At 40.7% G+C, this 13,789-nt stretch overlaps 1 protein-coding gene across 1 annotated transcript; it reads right to left on the bottom strand.

Moving 5' to 3' along the window:
* Nucleotides 1–1,844: 1,844 nt before the first annotated feature.
* Nucleotides 1,845–10,500, bottom strand: LOC136962181 (metaxin-1-like). Its single transcript, XM_067255865.1, has 8 exons — nucleotides 10,420–10,500; nucleotides 7,311–7,380; nucleotides 6,803–6,882; nucleotides 5,716–5,808; nucleotides 4,400–4,582; nucleotides 3,577–3,653; nucleotides 3,222–3,379; nucleotides 1,845–2,996 (listed from the first exon to the last, which is right to left on the bottom strand). The coding sequence occupies exons 1-8, from the start codon at nucleotides 10,498–10,500 to the stop codon at nucleotides 2,776–2,778; spliced, it is 963 nt and encodes a 320-aa protein (XP_067111966.1). The 3' UTR covers nucleotides 1,845–2,775.
* Nucleotides 10,501–13,789: the final 3,289 nt, after the last annotated feature.

Here is a 13,789-nt window from a genome sequence, read left to right as displayed (position 1 = left end):
ATACAGCAGCATACTGTATATAGCATTTCATTAAATGCACACTTTCAGACAAATTGCTTCCATAACAATTGGTGTCAGGTGGCTGAGCGGTTAGGGAATCGGACTAGTAATCTGAAGGTTGCCAGTTCGATTCCCGGCCGTGCAAAATGACGTTGTGTCCTTGGGCAAGGCACTTCACCCTACTTGCCTCGGGGGAATGTCCCTGTACTTACTGTAAGTCGCTCTGGATAAGAGCGTCTGCTAAATGACTAAATGTAAATGTAACAATTACAAAGTGTATCGGCGTTATTGTTGTGTATGTTTGGTGAGCAATATGTAGACTCCAAATTAAAACAAACCTTTGTTCTATGGATTGTTAATGTCTAGGAACGGTTGTACCTGCCCAACTGCATTCTAGCTAACTCTTAACAGTGGATGGATGGGCTGCAGCTAGAATACATGTAGAGGCAGGGTCTCAACCAAGCCTATGGCCTTGAAATAGCAAGATGACACAGTGGAAAGGAAAGAGTGACTTGAGAAACTGCAGTGCTCCCCGGAGTGATTACATTTGCTGATAATGTGGCTCCACTGCAATACAAGGGAAGAGAGAGTTTGTATACAGTGTGATTGTGGGGGAGAGCGTGGGGAAGGGCCGGGCAGATGGAAGACATGGAACGTCATGGAAGGGTCCGGACAGAGTTATTATTAGGGGGTTCCAGTTGAGAAAGAGCATAGAACTACAAAGAAGAAGGAACAACAAACAGAGCAGAGAACAAAAAAAGACAAATAGACAATAAATTAAAAGAGTCACAGAGCACAAGAGAGAGAACAGATAATGGCTGATTTATGATGGCAGGGCTGCAATATTAAGATTTGATGTCGATTTATAGCCTGTTATAGAGTGACCCTTCTAAATGGGTAGACCTTTTAATTATTGCAGCCATTATTCCCATAGTAGGACCTATGCCATCTAATGCATAATGCTAATTGAACATCAGTGAACTTCAAATAGTTAGTAAATCTAAGAGCCTTTACAATTTTTATAGGCTACAGTCTATGGATAGGCTTTTTGCCTAATACCTAACACACTGGGTTTTCTAAATCAGTGTGAGAAATTTCAATAAAAAAAAATATTTTAGAGTTTTATAGACTTGATATCAGCTAGAAGCACGTTACCTTGCATTTCAGAAGCCAAAGTAGAATCCCATAAAAACACCACCACTGTCACTGCAAGCAGGAGACTTCTTGGCACAAGCCTCCGCGTATCCATCCTATCAAACGCAGTCTCTAAAAGTTTAATACTTAAACTGAAGCGGTCAATAAATTTAGACCCAGTGTTTGTACTTTACAGAAGCAGCCTGCAAAAAGTAAGTTCAACTTTGTATATTCCTCGATGGCACGCTGAGCAGTCAGTCGTGGCTGCATACCCTGTGCGCGCTGCAGAAGACTGCTCCAGGGTGAAAGTGTTGGCGGGTGAGTCTCGCTCGTGATCCGCGCAGCTTGGTGTACACTAGGGTGATCCCATTCTTCACTCAAATAAAAAACACGAGTTTATCAGCAAAGAAGCGAACAAGACCTAGATAAATCGGCTAGTAGGTCACGGCATTTTGCCACAATATCGTGGTTCCGATTAAGGGGGAACGTTTTTTGGGTCCATGATTTTCTTTTTTTTTTTTACAAAAACAGAATAGGGTATGTTGGACACTGTGCCGAAAGTAAAGGGTCAGTGGGTGCAACATGATAATACCCTTAATTGACCCCAACATTTTGGACAATATTTACCTTGGAGCTTAAATTAATGTGAAACCCACAATGATTTATTGCATCCATCTAGTTGCTCACGTTGAAGTCAAAATGTTAACATATGCAGACATAACACGGTAGCCTAATGTTAAGTATTTCTTTGTATGCCTTTGTTTTAAGTAAGAACTGTCAATACACAAACATTTGATCCGATGAAGCCATTTGTCAGCGTATCATTGAATCTGTATATATATATCATTGTCTACACTTCAGTCCGACTTTAAGCGAGTTTCCAGGAAAAATAAGTGGTAAAACTGAGGAGTGAAGTGGAAGGAGTTGAGTGATCTAGCCTGTATGAGCTCTTTTTATTTACTACCATTACATGTTGGACTGTGGAATTACCCATCTGAGCCTTTTTGCTACATTGAGAAAACATTTTAATGTATTTCAATGTTTAAAGTAGGCCTATAGGTTTACTATCATCTTGTTAAAGCCTTACTTTTTGACTTGAACTTTTTCACCAACTTGTGACATTTGAGACTGTTACTCTGATCTTTATGGCTGGGCAAAACCAGTTTTGGCAAATGTACAACACAATCCAACAACTCCAATTTAGAGATGTTTCAGCATTTTTTCTTTAATGACCTGAAATCAAGTCAAAATTCCGTTTGCCTAAGTAAAACCTGACAAAACATTACAGAATGTGGCTCAAGAACCTTCATCTCACCACATTGCTCCCAAAAGATGTAATAAAACTGAGCAGGAAAAGGAATACCATTCTTGGATTATATTCAAGCGTCCGGAAGATTATAAAACAAGAAACAGTATGCCTTTCTGGGATGCAAGTAAAAAAATAAAAATAAACAATTTAAAGACTACCCAAATGATCATGGTTTTGAATGGTAAGACTGTACAGAGAACAAAGTATTATCTTGCATTGTAGAAGCTTCCACAGCGATGAACAAAAACCAGTTCCCTTGTTGTCCATAAATATTCAATATACGGAATCAGTGTGTGTGTTAATTTATCCCAGTAACATGAAGTGTAGGCAACTCAATCCTCCTCCTCTTCCTCCTCTTCGTCTCCATGGCTGGGCCCTTCTAGCGCCCCCTGTTGTCGTACATGCTCAATGCTGACAATACCCGTCAAGATGGCATAGCCCAGCATTGCACCGAAAGCAAACAGGACTGACAGGATCTGGTTGCGTCTTTTATGTGGCTCACTGTCAAAGTCACTACTGTCTGAATGGACAGACACCTTACGATTGGGGGTGTCTGAAAAGGAGACATAACACAACAGGTGAGGACAATTCTGGCAAGGAAAAACAGAAAACTACACATTTCCCACTAAACCTAATATCTGGTGAAACAACTGAACAGGATATATCAATCCCCAAAAACATATTCCAATGTGTAAAATATTTCTAGCAAGGCGAGGACACTCAGGTCAGTTCTAAAATGGTCTTTGGGCCTGTAGAGATATGGTGTTGGCCGACTCACCTCGCCCATCGGAGGGGAAGTAGAGAAGCAGGATATTGGAGCAGTAGAGCCGCAGGTTGTCCAGAGAGTTCAGATGCTGCTGGAGCTTCGCGTTGGGCAGTTTGATCTTCAGCAATGGAGCGAGGTGACCAAACACATAGGCATCTAATGAGGATGGGCTGGATTTGCAAAAGACAAGCGGTCTTTGTCAGTAATATTACACTATAAAAAGGTATCGTTTTGAATTCACACTTGCACTGACCACAAATATCTGATACGCCACGTTATTCTAACATTAGGTTGCCACAAACCACATCATTTGCCTGAGCTAATTTAGCATTTAAGCTTCCACAGTTTAAACGATGAAGCCACTTACGAATCGCCGAAGAAGAACTTGTGTGAGCCGAGGCGTTGGGAGAGCAGGGTCATGCACTCCAGGGCGTCGTGGTAGAGCTGGGGGGGGGCACAGCACCCGGACAACCATCAGCATGAACACCCACAGGCATTCACGGCCTGGACAGTTATATTTGCACTCACAAAAATGTCTTCAGCAAGCGAGGGAATTGATTTAAGGGGTCCCATCACAATGCAATCTGTTCATTACACAGACCTGAATTATGGCTGTGTATAGTATCAATGCAGACATGTGGCCCGTATACACAAACAATCACAGGGCTAAGTAAGAGGAGAACACTACCATTTATTATCAACCACTCCACTCGGGAACGTGGTTGCCATAGAGATGAACCGTCTGACCCACTTACCATGTATTGTGAAAACAGAGGGAGTGTTTTGGTTTCTTAGGCTTTATTAAATGACTACAGCCTTTAAAGAAGAACCTCATAAGACAGGGTGGCCGTAGACCAAGTCTGAAGACATACTGTAATCCCTTTCTGGATGTTTATTTTTAATCAAAATCCCATCCCTTGGCCGAAACAGGTCATTTTTTTCAATCTGTTGATTCCCCAAAGTCAAACTACATCCATTTTCACTTCATACCTCGGTCGACACATTCTCAACTGCTGGCGTCATCTGCTACTTCTCAACTTGTGGCGTCATCTGCTCATCCCTTCCAATGTTGTTTAGCCTTTGTGTCATCTCGTCTAAACGCTCAGAACTCTCAAACTATACAGTTGGTCCGCCTTCTCTCACTGGCCTTCACACAGCCGTCTCGATAGCCCTTCACCTCTCCCTCTCACCTCCTTCTCCAGCTGCTCCCCAGGCTCCAGGAGGGAGTCTCCCCTCACCAGCCTCAGCTTCTCAAGCTGCTGGCTGTGCATGCGGCTGGGCAGCAGGAAGTTGAGTGGGAACGGGATGTGCTCAGCATACCAGCGTCGCGTGACATCAACGTAGTTTTTGGAGTCCAACCACTGTGTGTAGATCTGAGGAGAGGTTTGAGAGCGAGGAGGGTGAATATAGGCAGGCCTTGGTGACCATAGATATGTTTTGTTTTTTTAAGATACACAATCAAGATTTGTGTCCTCTTAAACTTGCCACCAGGTTGGGATTTACGCTTTCCACAAAATAACCACTCTAACCACAAGCTCTCCACAAGTGTGCTTCCCACAAGTGAATGAGGCTATATAACAGACCCACTTTTCTAATCGTAAGTCCATACTGCTGCTCAACTCCCAAGGGGTCACCAACACAGATGGAAGGGTCACCACAGGGGTCGCCAAAGGTACTTGAGACTCTTCCGCTTGTTTCCAGATGCATCCCTGTCCCCCAGAGACACCTCGTCTGTCATGTAATTATCCCCTCTTTTACACAGGAAGACAGGCACTTTTTTACAGGAAACACGCGTACATTTAAACATACAAGGCACATTTAAATAGGATTCTCCTCAGGGCCGGAACAGTAAAGGCATTGCAAACAGACTTGTTTTTGAGATGGCCACATAGGGATCAAAGTTATCCTAATCATTTCGTTATTGAACGACGTTTCTTATTCATCTGGCTCAAAACACACCTCAGACTTCTCTCTTATTTCTATTAATGCATGATGAGTAAACTCCTTTCCTTGTCTTGGCAAGTATACATTAAACAAGTCTGGGACAATGACCTCCAATGAAACATCTTTCATTTTCGGCCTTCGTAATGCATTGCACGCTGACATTAACCTTGAGCAGGACCCAGAAGGTAATGTCAGGTTGGTGCAGAAAGGTAACATCTATTATGAGAGGACATTTTCCCCTCTTTTTCAGTGACTTGAAAGCATTCCTGTATCCACGGGGTTGCCTCTTTCAACTCCTCCCCCTGGCACGGACTGAAAGGGCTGAGACCTTTGATATTTTTATCATCATCAACCACCGCAGAATGGCGATAATGGGAATGTTAAGGGATTATTTATTTAGCGTTTGTGCCAGACACTGTACCCAGCCATCAGTCTGTTGCGCTAGCCTTGGCACACTGCGATAGCCGTCTTTCTATTCACACATTACCTTTCTCTCTCTCCTACATGGTATGTGGATTACCCTGTCGACAGAGAAACACACACACACACACACACCACTTACCAGAGCAGGCAGCAGCTTCTCCTCCAGTAGAGACACAAACGCCAGTGTGTCTGCTCCCTCCTTGGCTGAGAGGTCATAGTCAGCGTTGTATTTCTGAAAGGTAGGTGGTAGAAGAAGGGAACCTCAGATGTCAGGAGGGAGGGTTGTGGATTCTAGTATGGAGGCTTGGAGAACCAATACCTCCTCTAAGAGCCAAACACGAACAGGTTAGACCACACTCCCTACTCCTCACATTCTGCTTGGTAACAGCTACAGGGTCATAAACAGTAGTAGGTTACACAAAACCATCTGTACCAATATACTGCAGATGTACCAACTGTGAAAACGAACTGACTTTTAAGAGGACCGTACTGCAAGGTTAATCTTTCCCTTAGTTTACCCATTCGTGCTACAATTTCTTTGTGCTAACATCCAAAAAGATAATGTCGCTACACAACAGGATTATTGCCATCTGAGTTCAAAGAAGCATTGCCTTCCATCCTTGGTACACGTTCTCTTTGCCAAATCACGTTACCCTTGAACTCTTTGCCAGAACCCACTTACCAAAAACCTTCCTGCCAAGGCAAACGAACAAACCTCGTATTTAACCCCATATTCAACGATACAAATGAACTGCTAACTTGTTAATGTCGATATACTAATGTGGGGCCAATACAGCCCTACACTAAATGCAATTGCTGTACACTGAACATTGAAATTCAGTCAGGAGATGTCAGACCAGTTACATAGCAGTAGTCTCTGTGCCAAGTATTTTCCATCCCCTCAAGCACAGAACTCTCATTTACCATAAACCACCATAACAACCTACGCAATAAACTTTAATAACTATCCGAAAAACCACCATCCATGAACCGTTCTAGTCCTGTTATAAAGTGAGAAATCACATTAAATTCACATCATTAGACACCTGTTTGTTACCAAAATTGTCTCTTAGCCACGTGCAATAGGAGTACACGCGTGGTTTCTAGGGAGATGCTTCAGATTTGGAACGTATACTATATTTCCAGTGTAGAACGGTGGGCATTTTCACCTGTTTACAAATTGTTTATCAATTTGGGTGTGTTAACCTGTTTTCTGACTAACTAACCTGTTTTCTGAGGTGAATGATAATACTGCTTGGCTTGGAGATACTGCCTTCTTCTTTGGCCTTCAGTGCCGGTAAAATACCTGAAACGAGACCAACGTAGGATGTAAACATTTAAACCTGAGTGGTTTGAAAAACTGAGAAAGACCTTGAAGGTTGTTGACAAAAAGAAGGTCAAATATCAGGTGTTCTGGGACCCTGTGACCTTAACACTATGACCTGTGACTTTGTTGTAATCAAGTGAGAAGAAAAGGTAGAGCTAGCTTCCTGTCCTCATAAATCACTGGCTGCCCTCCCTCCCGCCTTTCCTCTCCCTCTCCGGATCAGTACAGCCTGACTAAGGTTTATTTACATAATCAAGTGATAAGTGACCCAAGTTGTGACTCTATGACCTCTGTGTTTGTGACCTTTTCTTAGTATAGAACAGTACATGGTCAGTATAGTGTGCAAAAATCTAAAACTAACTACAACTCCACAGAGTTACAAAATGAAGATCGTAGGCTGGACTTACCTGTTGGGCTTCTCCAGGGGTTGGTGATCTTGTGGACTCTGAGTGGAGCACCAGCAAATTTAGCATATGCCTGGAAGAGTGACACAGCAAAGCAACTGGATGAGCAAACTAGTTGTTATCTTTTAATTTTTATAATGGCTCAATAACTGAGTCTTTAGGTTTGATACCCTGTATCTATACCACAAAAACCCAATGTGAAAATTAAACCACTTTTATCGGACGTCTGTTAGGTTGATAATGAGTTGCATGATTCCTGTCCAGCCAAAACACAGGATTACATCAGCCATTATCGTCGCTCAAAGTCTAAGCACACGACCCTGAGGGGTGAAGACGGCCCCTTTAAAGACAGAAGACTCTTGTTAGGGAGACTCAAACTGAAGGATTATCTAGGATTATCCTCATTTAACAAGACTTGAAGCAGACAGTGCAACGTAACCCTTCAGGCACAACACAGATTTACACTGACGGGGCAAGTATCTCTTTTTAGTTTTCCACTCTTTAAAACCTCGAGACCCCTAAACCAACAAAACAAAACTACCAGTACCACTTGGTATTCTAGTTTTTGGAAATTGAGGAGGGGGGCACATCTAAAATGTTGAAATTCATACCAGATGGATTTAAATCAAAAACACATGTCAATCATCCCTTCAGCACACAATCATCCTTCCTGCATACAGAGGAAGTCCAAATCTGTCTGGGGGGATTGAGAACCATATAGATTGACGAGGAGGAAGGGTGACAAGGCCGTTGGTCATCTTCCTTGGATACAAACCCCCTTCTCTTCCCTGAACAGCCAGGAAACTGCAGCTAACATCAAACCCAGATCATCTCATTGCCCGCGGGACAGTTGGACTGTGAGGGTCCTAGCACCACAGTGAGAAGGGTCAAACTTGGAAATGCTTTATAAATCATACTCGCTTTTAGGACTTTTTGGGAAACTTGGGTATGTATTATGCACACATGGCTATAAACACCCTCAAAGTATCATACACTAAATAGAGGCCATGTACAAACAAATTACAACCAATAGTCTTTAAATTTACTATTTGAGACACACAACTTAATGCACATGTCATGAATAAGGCCTGTAGTCATATAACCCTGAATAAGGTTCTGAAATAGAGTGGCTTGATATGATGTCCTGTCAGTGGTGTCTTTGAAGCTCATATAACATTGCAAAGCAGCCCCCAAACCACAGTGGTTGTGTAAAGCTTATAAACAGCAGTCAGTTCACATCAGTCAAAGCACATTGACAAGCAAGCCCAACAGGCAATCCACCACCTATAGTAGGACTTCTGACAATACCTTATTTTAGCCCATGCCCTAAAGATTAAATATTAGTAAGACCTACAATGCAATAAATAAGTCAGTACAAAAACATTTGTACACCCCACTTGGCTTTAGGCTGTGCTTTTCTTCCATTGTAAATAGGCCAGGGTCACTCGCTGTGTGATCCATAGTAACAGAGGGGCCGCCTTCAATTACAATGTGTGTTTAGAAAACATTCCACACCCCCGGCTTCTCTCAACGTGTAGGTTTAGGAACAGGAGACCCCACTTTGTTGCAGGCGAGAGTGAAACCCTCCCAAAATGCTGTCGCTGAAAATAAAGTAATAAATAAAGTGTCCTGCAATGTGACATGCTAGTGATATATGTAAATCCAATTTTCCATGGGGGGGGGGGGGGGGGGGGGCATGTCTGTTTTGCCTGCCAAGGTGTGTCCTGTCTCACAGACTTGCTTGAAAATGCACAGCTAACATTTAATTAAATTACCAAGCCTACTAGGCCTAGATGATGGCTGAAAGGTACTGTAAGATACTCTAGTAATGTGGTTGAAATCACAATTGAAATAATGTTGATAAACAACAAAGAACTATGATATTTTATACTACCAAGACTACTTAAAATGGTGGTAGTATGTTATTTAGACAGCTGTGATGCACACTGAGATCATTTACACAACAGGACACAGAATCAGAGCAGTTATAACAGGCTGATGTCTAGCTGCAGCAAAGGTCCCTGGCTCTGACAAAGCATGTTAGTATCACTGTAGGTTAGCACCTGCTTTTCAATTCACATCTTAACATTAAACTAACTGCTTATACTTCTATAATATGATTGAAGTGCCAGGATATTTGCACAGGGAGAATAAAGTAAGCCTGATAATAAGTAGTTTAACTCTTGAAAGATTATCCTAGGCTAAATATCTATGATTAATTTCCTGGATTTTGTTTATAGATGATCTCACTACCCATCTGGTCATTTTAGTAACAAATTAGGCTTATATTTAGACTTTGTTTAAATATTTGTCTTTGTGACCTCATATAAGTCTGTGTTTAGGTAAAACATTTAAGAAATCTGGAGAAAAAAAACGTATTTAGCTGTGCCACTGAAAGAAATAGTCAAATGTACATGATAAAGAGGTAATTGTCCATGGACAAATGTTTCACTTCAGTCGGAATTGTTAAATACTTTTTGAAAGCCTATTCGTGGGAACTATTGATGACAACATGCCTATATGTCAAATGTACGTAAGGCAAATAGCTAGCTATCCAGTACAAATGACAAGTAAAAAGATTGTAGGAAAATAACGTTAGAAGTCGAGAGCCAAAGAATGAATGGATGCCATATGATAAGTTAGAGCTGTATGTGAGTTAGCTTACAATGATAGCTACAGCTAGGCCTAATACTGCCAGATAGCTAGCTACAGTAGTCCTACTTATTAAGTTTGGCTACAGAGTACTGTACCGTAATGTCAATTATAACTTAAAACCAGGAATATTTTGTTAGCTACGTTAACTATTTTCTGTTTCCTAGCTAATCAATTAGCTATGTGTACTGGCCAACAACCAAACCAGGCAAGTTTGCAATCTGACAAGCACATAATGTCGTTTCGATTTGTCTTGGCGAATTCATTCAATTCAGCCAGGTTGCGTACTGTAGTACAACGAACGAGCAGCACTTGGTCCAACTGGCTAGTAGCTAGCTAGCTAGCTAGCTAGGTCATATCACTCTTCTGACAGGACAACAGGGGACTGTAGTTGATTAGATGGAGGATCGACATGGGGTAACAATCTCTTGTATATGTAATCAGAACTTTAATTTCTTACCAAGACGGTTAAACAGTCTGTATCTACAGAGGGTAAACCCCAATCGCCTTTCCAACAGTACAACTCCAAGGGGGCAGCCATCTTACTTTGACTGAATGACCTTTCACTCGGAAGCTGTTCCCTTCGCGTGTGCTACGGTAACTAGCTACCAATTACAACAAATGTAGATTTCCTCAGCAACGGTTGAGGCTGAGTTGAGAACTGTTTTTCCAACTGTTTTTCCAAAGGGTAGAGCTATATCTGTATTGTGTTTTAAACCAAGTTATCTATTCTCTATTCAATGATTCATGAACCAAACACAAATTGTCCCATTATCTTTCGCAGTTTGTCCACTTTCTCTACAGTACTTAAGCCACTAGGTGGCATCCTCTACAACCCTGTAGCCCTAGACTGCTTGAAATAGACAATATGCATAGCTAATGTGGAATATATGGAAATTAAACTAAATGCAGTAGGCTACCCTACTTGTTTATGTAAAAAATAAATAATAATAATCTTGATTTGCTATGGGAAAATGTGGTTCAAACGCAACTCTCAGTTTGCATCCCAACCCTAAACCTAACCCATCATCTTAGGTCATTGGTCTGCTAGACTACATTTACATTTAGTCAGACTAGAGGAGTCATTTGGGTGGATACAAAGACAAGAGAAATGTAAGCAAAGGTGCATTTTTATTTGACCACCTATTGTAGATTGATTGAAAACTATGCTGATGAGTCATCAGTGATGACAAGCACAGATGTCTGCTAAATGACTAAATATAAAATGTCAAAGGAATTTCTTGGAAACCGATCCTTCTCGACACTGTTTTCCCTCGTATGTTACAGGACTGGTTACAATACATTAAAGTGGTTGTTATTTTTAGCTGTATGGGTGAATCTATTAAAAAAGAAATTAAAACTCAGTCAGGTTGAATGACTAGGCTACAAGTCATTTGGGACACTGAAGAAAACCATCGTTATGGGCATGTGCACGTTATGTCTCAATTGTCAGATAAGAGAATAAACTCCAGTGTAATGTATATTCTAAAGGTCAATCTCCAATCCTACTGCAGTGGGATATTGGGTTGGTAGCATATTTTTTGACAACTATTTCCTATAAGATAAAAGGTCAGCAATTCACTTTTTATTGTGATAATAATGGTTTACGTTTACATATTGTACTGAAGTAATCTAAAAGTAGTTAAGGTATGTCAAACCCATCAAGTAGCCTAGTGTTGGCAAAGGTCAAACAATTAGATTAGGAGATTGTGAATCATGGAGTCAAATATTTCACTATGCTCTTTAGGCATGTCCCAGGCTGATTGGCCTGCTGTGTCACACCCTCAAACCACACCTAAAGGACCCCATAAAAACACAGGTTTCTCACCTGTGATGCTATTTGGATCCTCATACATATCCTGGAGACTACAGACTTGAGGTTAAAGTATCAATATTTGATCAAGATGGTGCAACATTCCAGTCACATTTGGAGGATTACCCAATGGTTGTTGTTGTTTGCTATATCAGGTAAGAAAATAAATATAGTACTATTATTTGCATTTAAAAGAAATCATGTCCTGTGTGTATTGCAGCCAAAATTGTGACTGTATTTGTAAAATATTGTTAATCAAAAAGACTGGCTTCTACTCTAAGGATGTATCATACATAGTTATATTAAGCAAAAAATTTAAACAAATACAATTGTCAAAATTAGTTTGAATGCATTTTTATGAGATATAAAAAATGTGTTATCGCATTGTCCTTTTCTCAGAATTTGTCCTTAATTTATTTAGAGTTCTTTAGATTTGTAGTCATATCGGCCCTTATAACATGCCAAATGTGTCTCCACTGAGAAACTTTAGCATTCTTTAAAGGACAAGTCTATGGGTTGTTCCAACTAATTGTGACAAGACAAACCCTTGGTGGCAGACAGGACAGAAGTGCAGTATTCTATAGTGTCATACTGGTCTGATCTCCAACACAATTATAACATTAAATAATACAAACCTTGAAATATGATATTTGCACAGGAAATTACAGAAATACAAATATAAGTGTACCAACAAAGCAACTCCTATAGTTAATACATTTTATTTATTACTCTTAAATTTGACAAGAACCATGTTGTTTGTAATTATTACAATAAGAACATTATCTAATTATTCACATTGACTCCCAAAGGAACGGTCTCTGATAGTTTTCTTCCTCGGTATCCCCGTGCCATAAGTCCATCACCATCACCTACACCTGTCAAGGCATACTATTTGAACATTGAAATCATCAATAGGGTGTTCAATGACACTCTGCTGGATACCAGTTCAAAGGACTACATCCAGATGAGAAGCGAAGTCACTACATTGGTAAGGGGATTAATGCGTGTACTGTCCTACCTTTTGATTATGTGTTGGAACACATATAAAGTTGGAAGAATAAAAAACAACACAAATAATGAATTTTGCCGTCTAAATGCTTTTGTCTTCCAGCTTAACAATATCTATAATTGCTCAGCATGTTCTACAAACACATTCTATGGTGGTGCTCCGCAAATGACCTTCAGGTACTTTACACACATATTACAACTATTTTCAGACATCTGTTTGTTGTCAACACATTGTATGTGTAATAATGTATTAGTATGTGTTAGTGATATCAAGATAAAAATACAACAGCTATTTGCATTAACAAGAGCCTTGAATTGTTTTGATAAAGTGTGTTTTCTGTTGAGTGATGTCCTATGTACTATACTCAAGCATAGGGCTGTCTAACATTCAACGTTTTTTTTACCTTCACAGCAAAGGATCAGTAATAGCCAAATGCACTCTAGTGTTCTACACAGCAACAATCAATCAATATGTTGTGAAGTTTTTGTTTTTAAAGAGTTTAGGAGACAGCCCCCCAGCAGGTCTCCAAATAAATGCAACTTATACACAGGGTAAGGTCTTAGTTGTGTTTAATAGATACACGTATAATTTGCAGTTAACATTTTCATTTATGTACATCAAGTTGTTAAGTTCTGTATGTTTTCTTTTTTTTTCCTGCTCAGATGTAGTAACACCATTTCCAGTGCCAACGCCCAAAACTACCACTCCTCTTGCGAGAACCACAACCCCTGCAACAACTTCCACCACTCCTCTCGATACAACCACAATCCCTGCAACAACTTCCACCACTACTCTCACTGCAACCACAGCCCCTCCAACAACTTCCACCACTACTCTCACTGCAACTACAACCCCTGCAACAACTTCCACCACTACTCTTACTGCAACTACAACCCCTGCAACAACTTCCACCACTACTCTCACCGCAACTACAACCCCTGCAACAACTTCCACCAATTTTCTCAATACGACCACAACCCCTGCAACAACTTCCACCACTACTCTCAC

The sequence above is a fragment of the Osmerus mordax genome, chromosome 18 (genome assembly GCF_038355195.1).
Source record: "Osmerus mordax isolate fOsmMor3 chromosome 18, fOsmMor3.pri, whole genome shotgun sequence".
Taxonomy (NCBI): domain Eukaryota; kingdom Metazoa; phylum Chordata; class Actinopteri; order Osmeriformes; family Osmeridae; genus Osmerus; species Osmerus mordax.
Note: the sequence above shows the minus strand (reverse complement) of the source record. Positions and strands in the feature narration are given on the sequence as shown.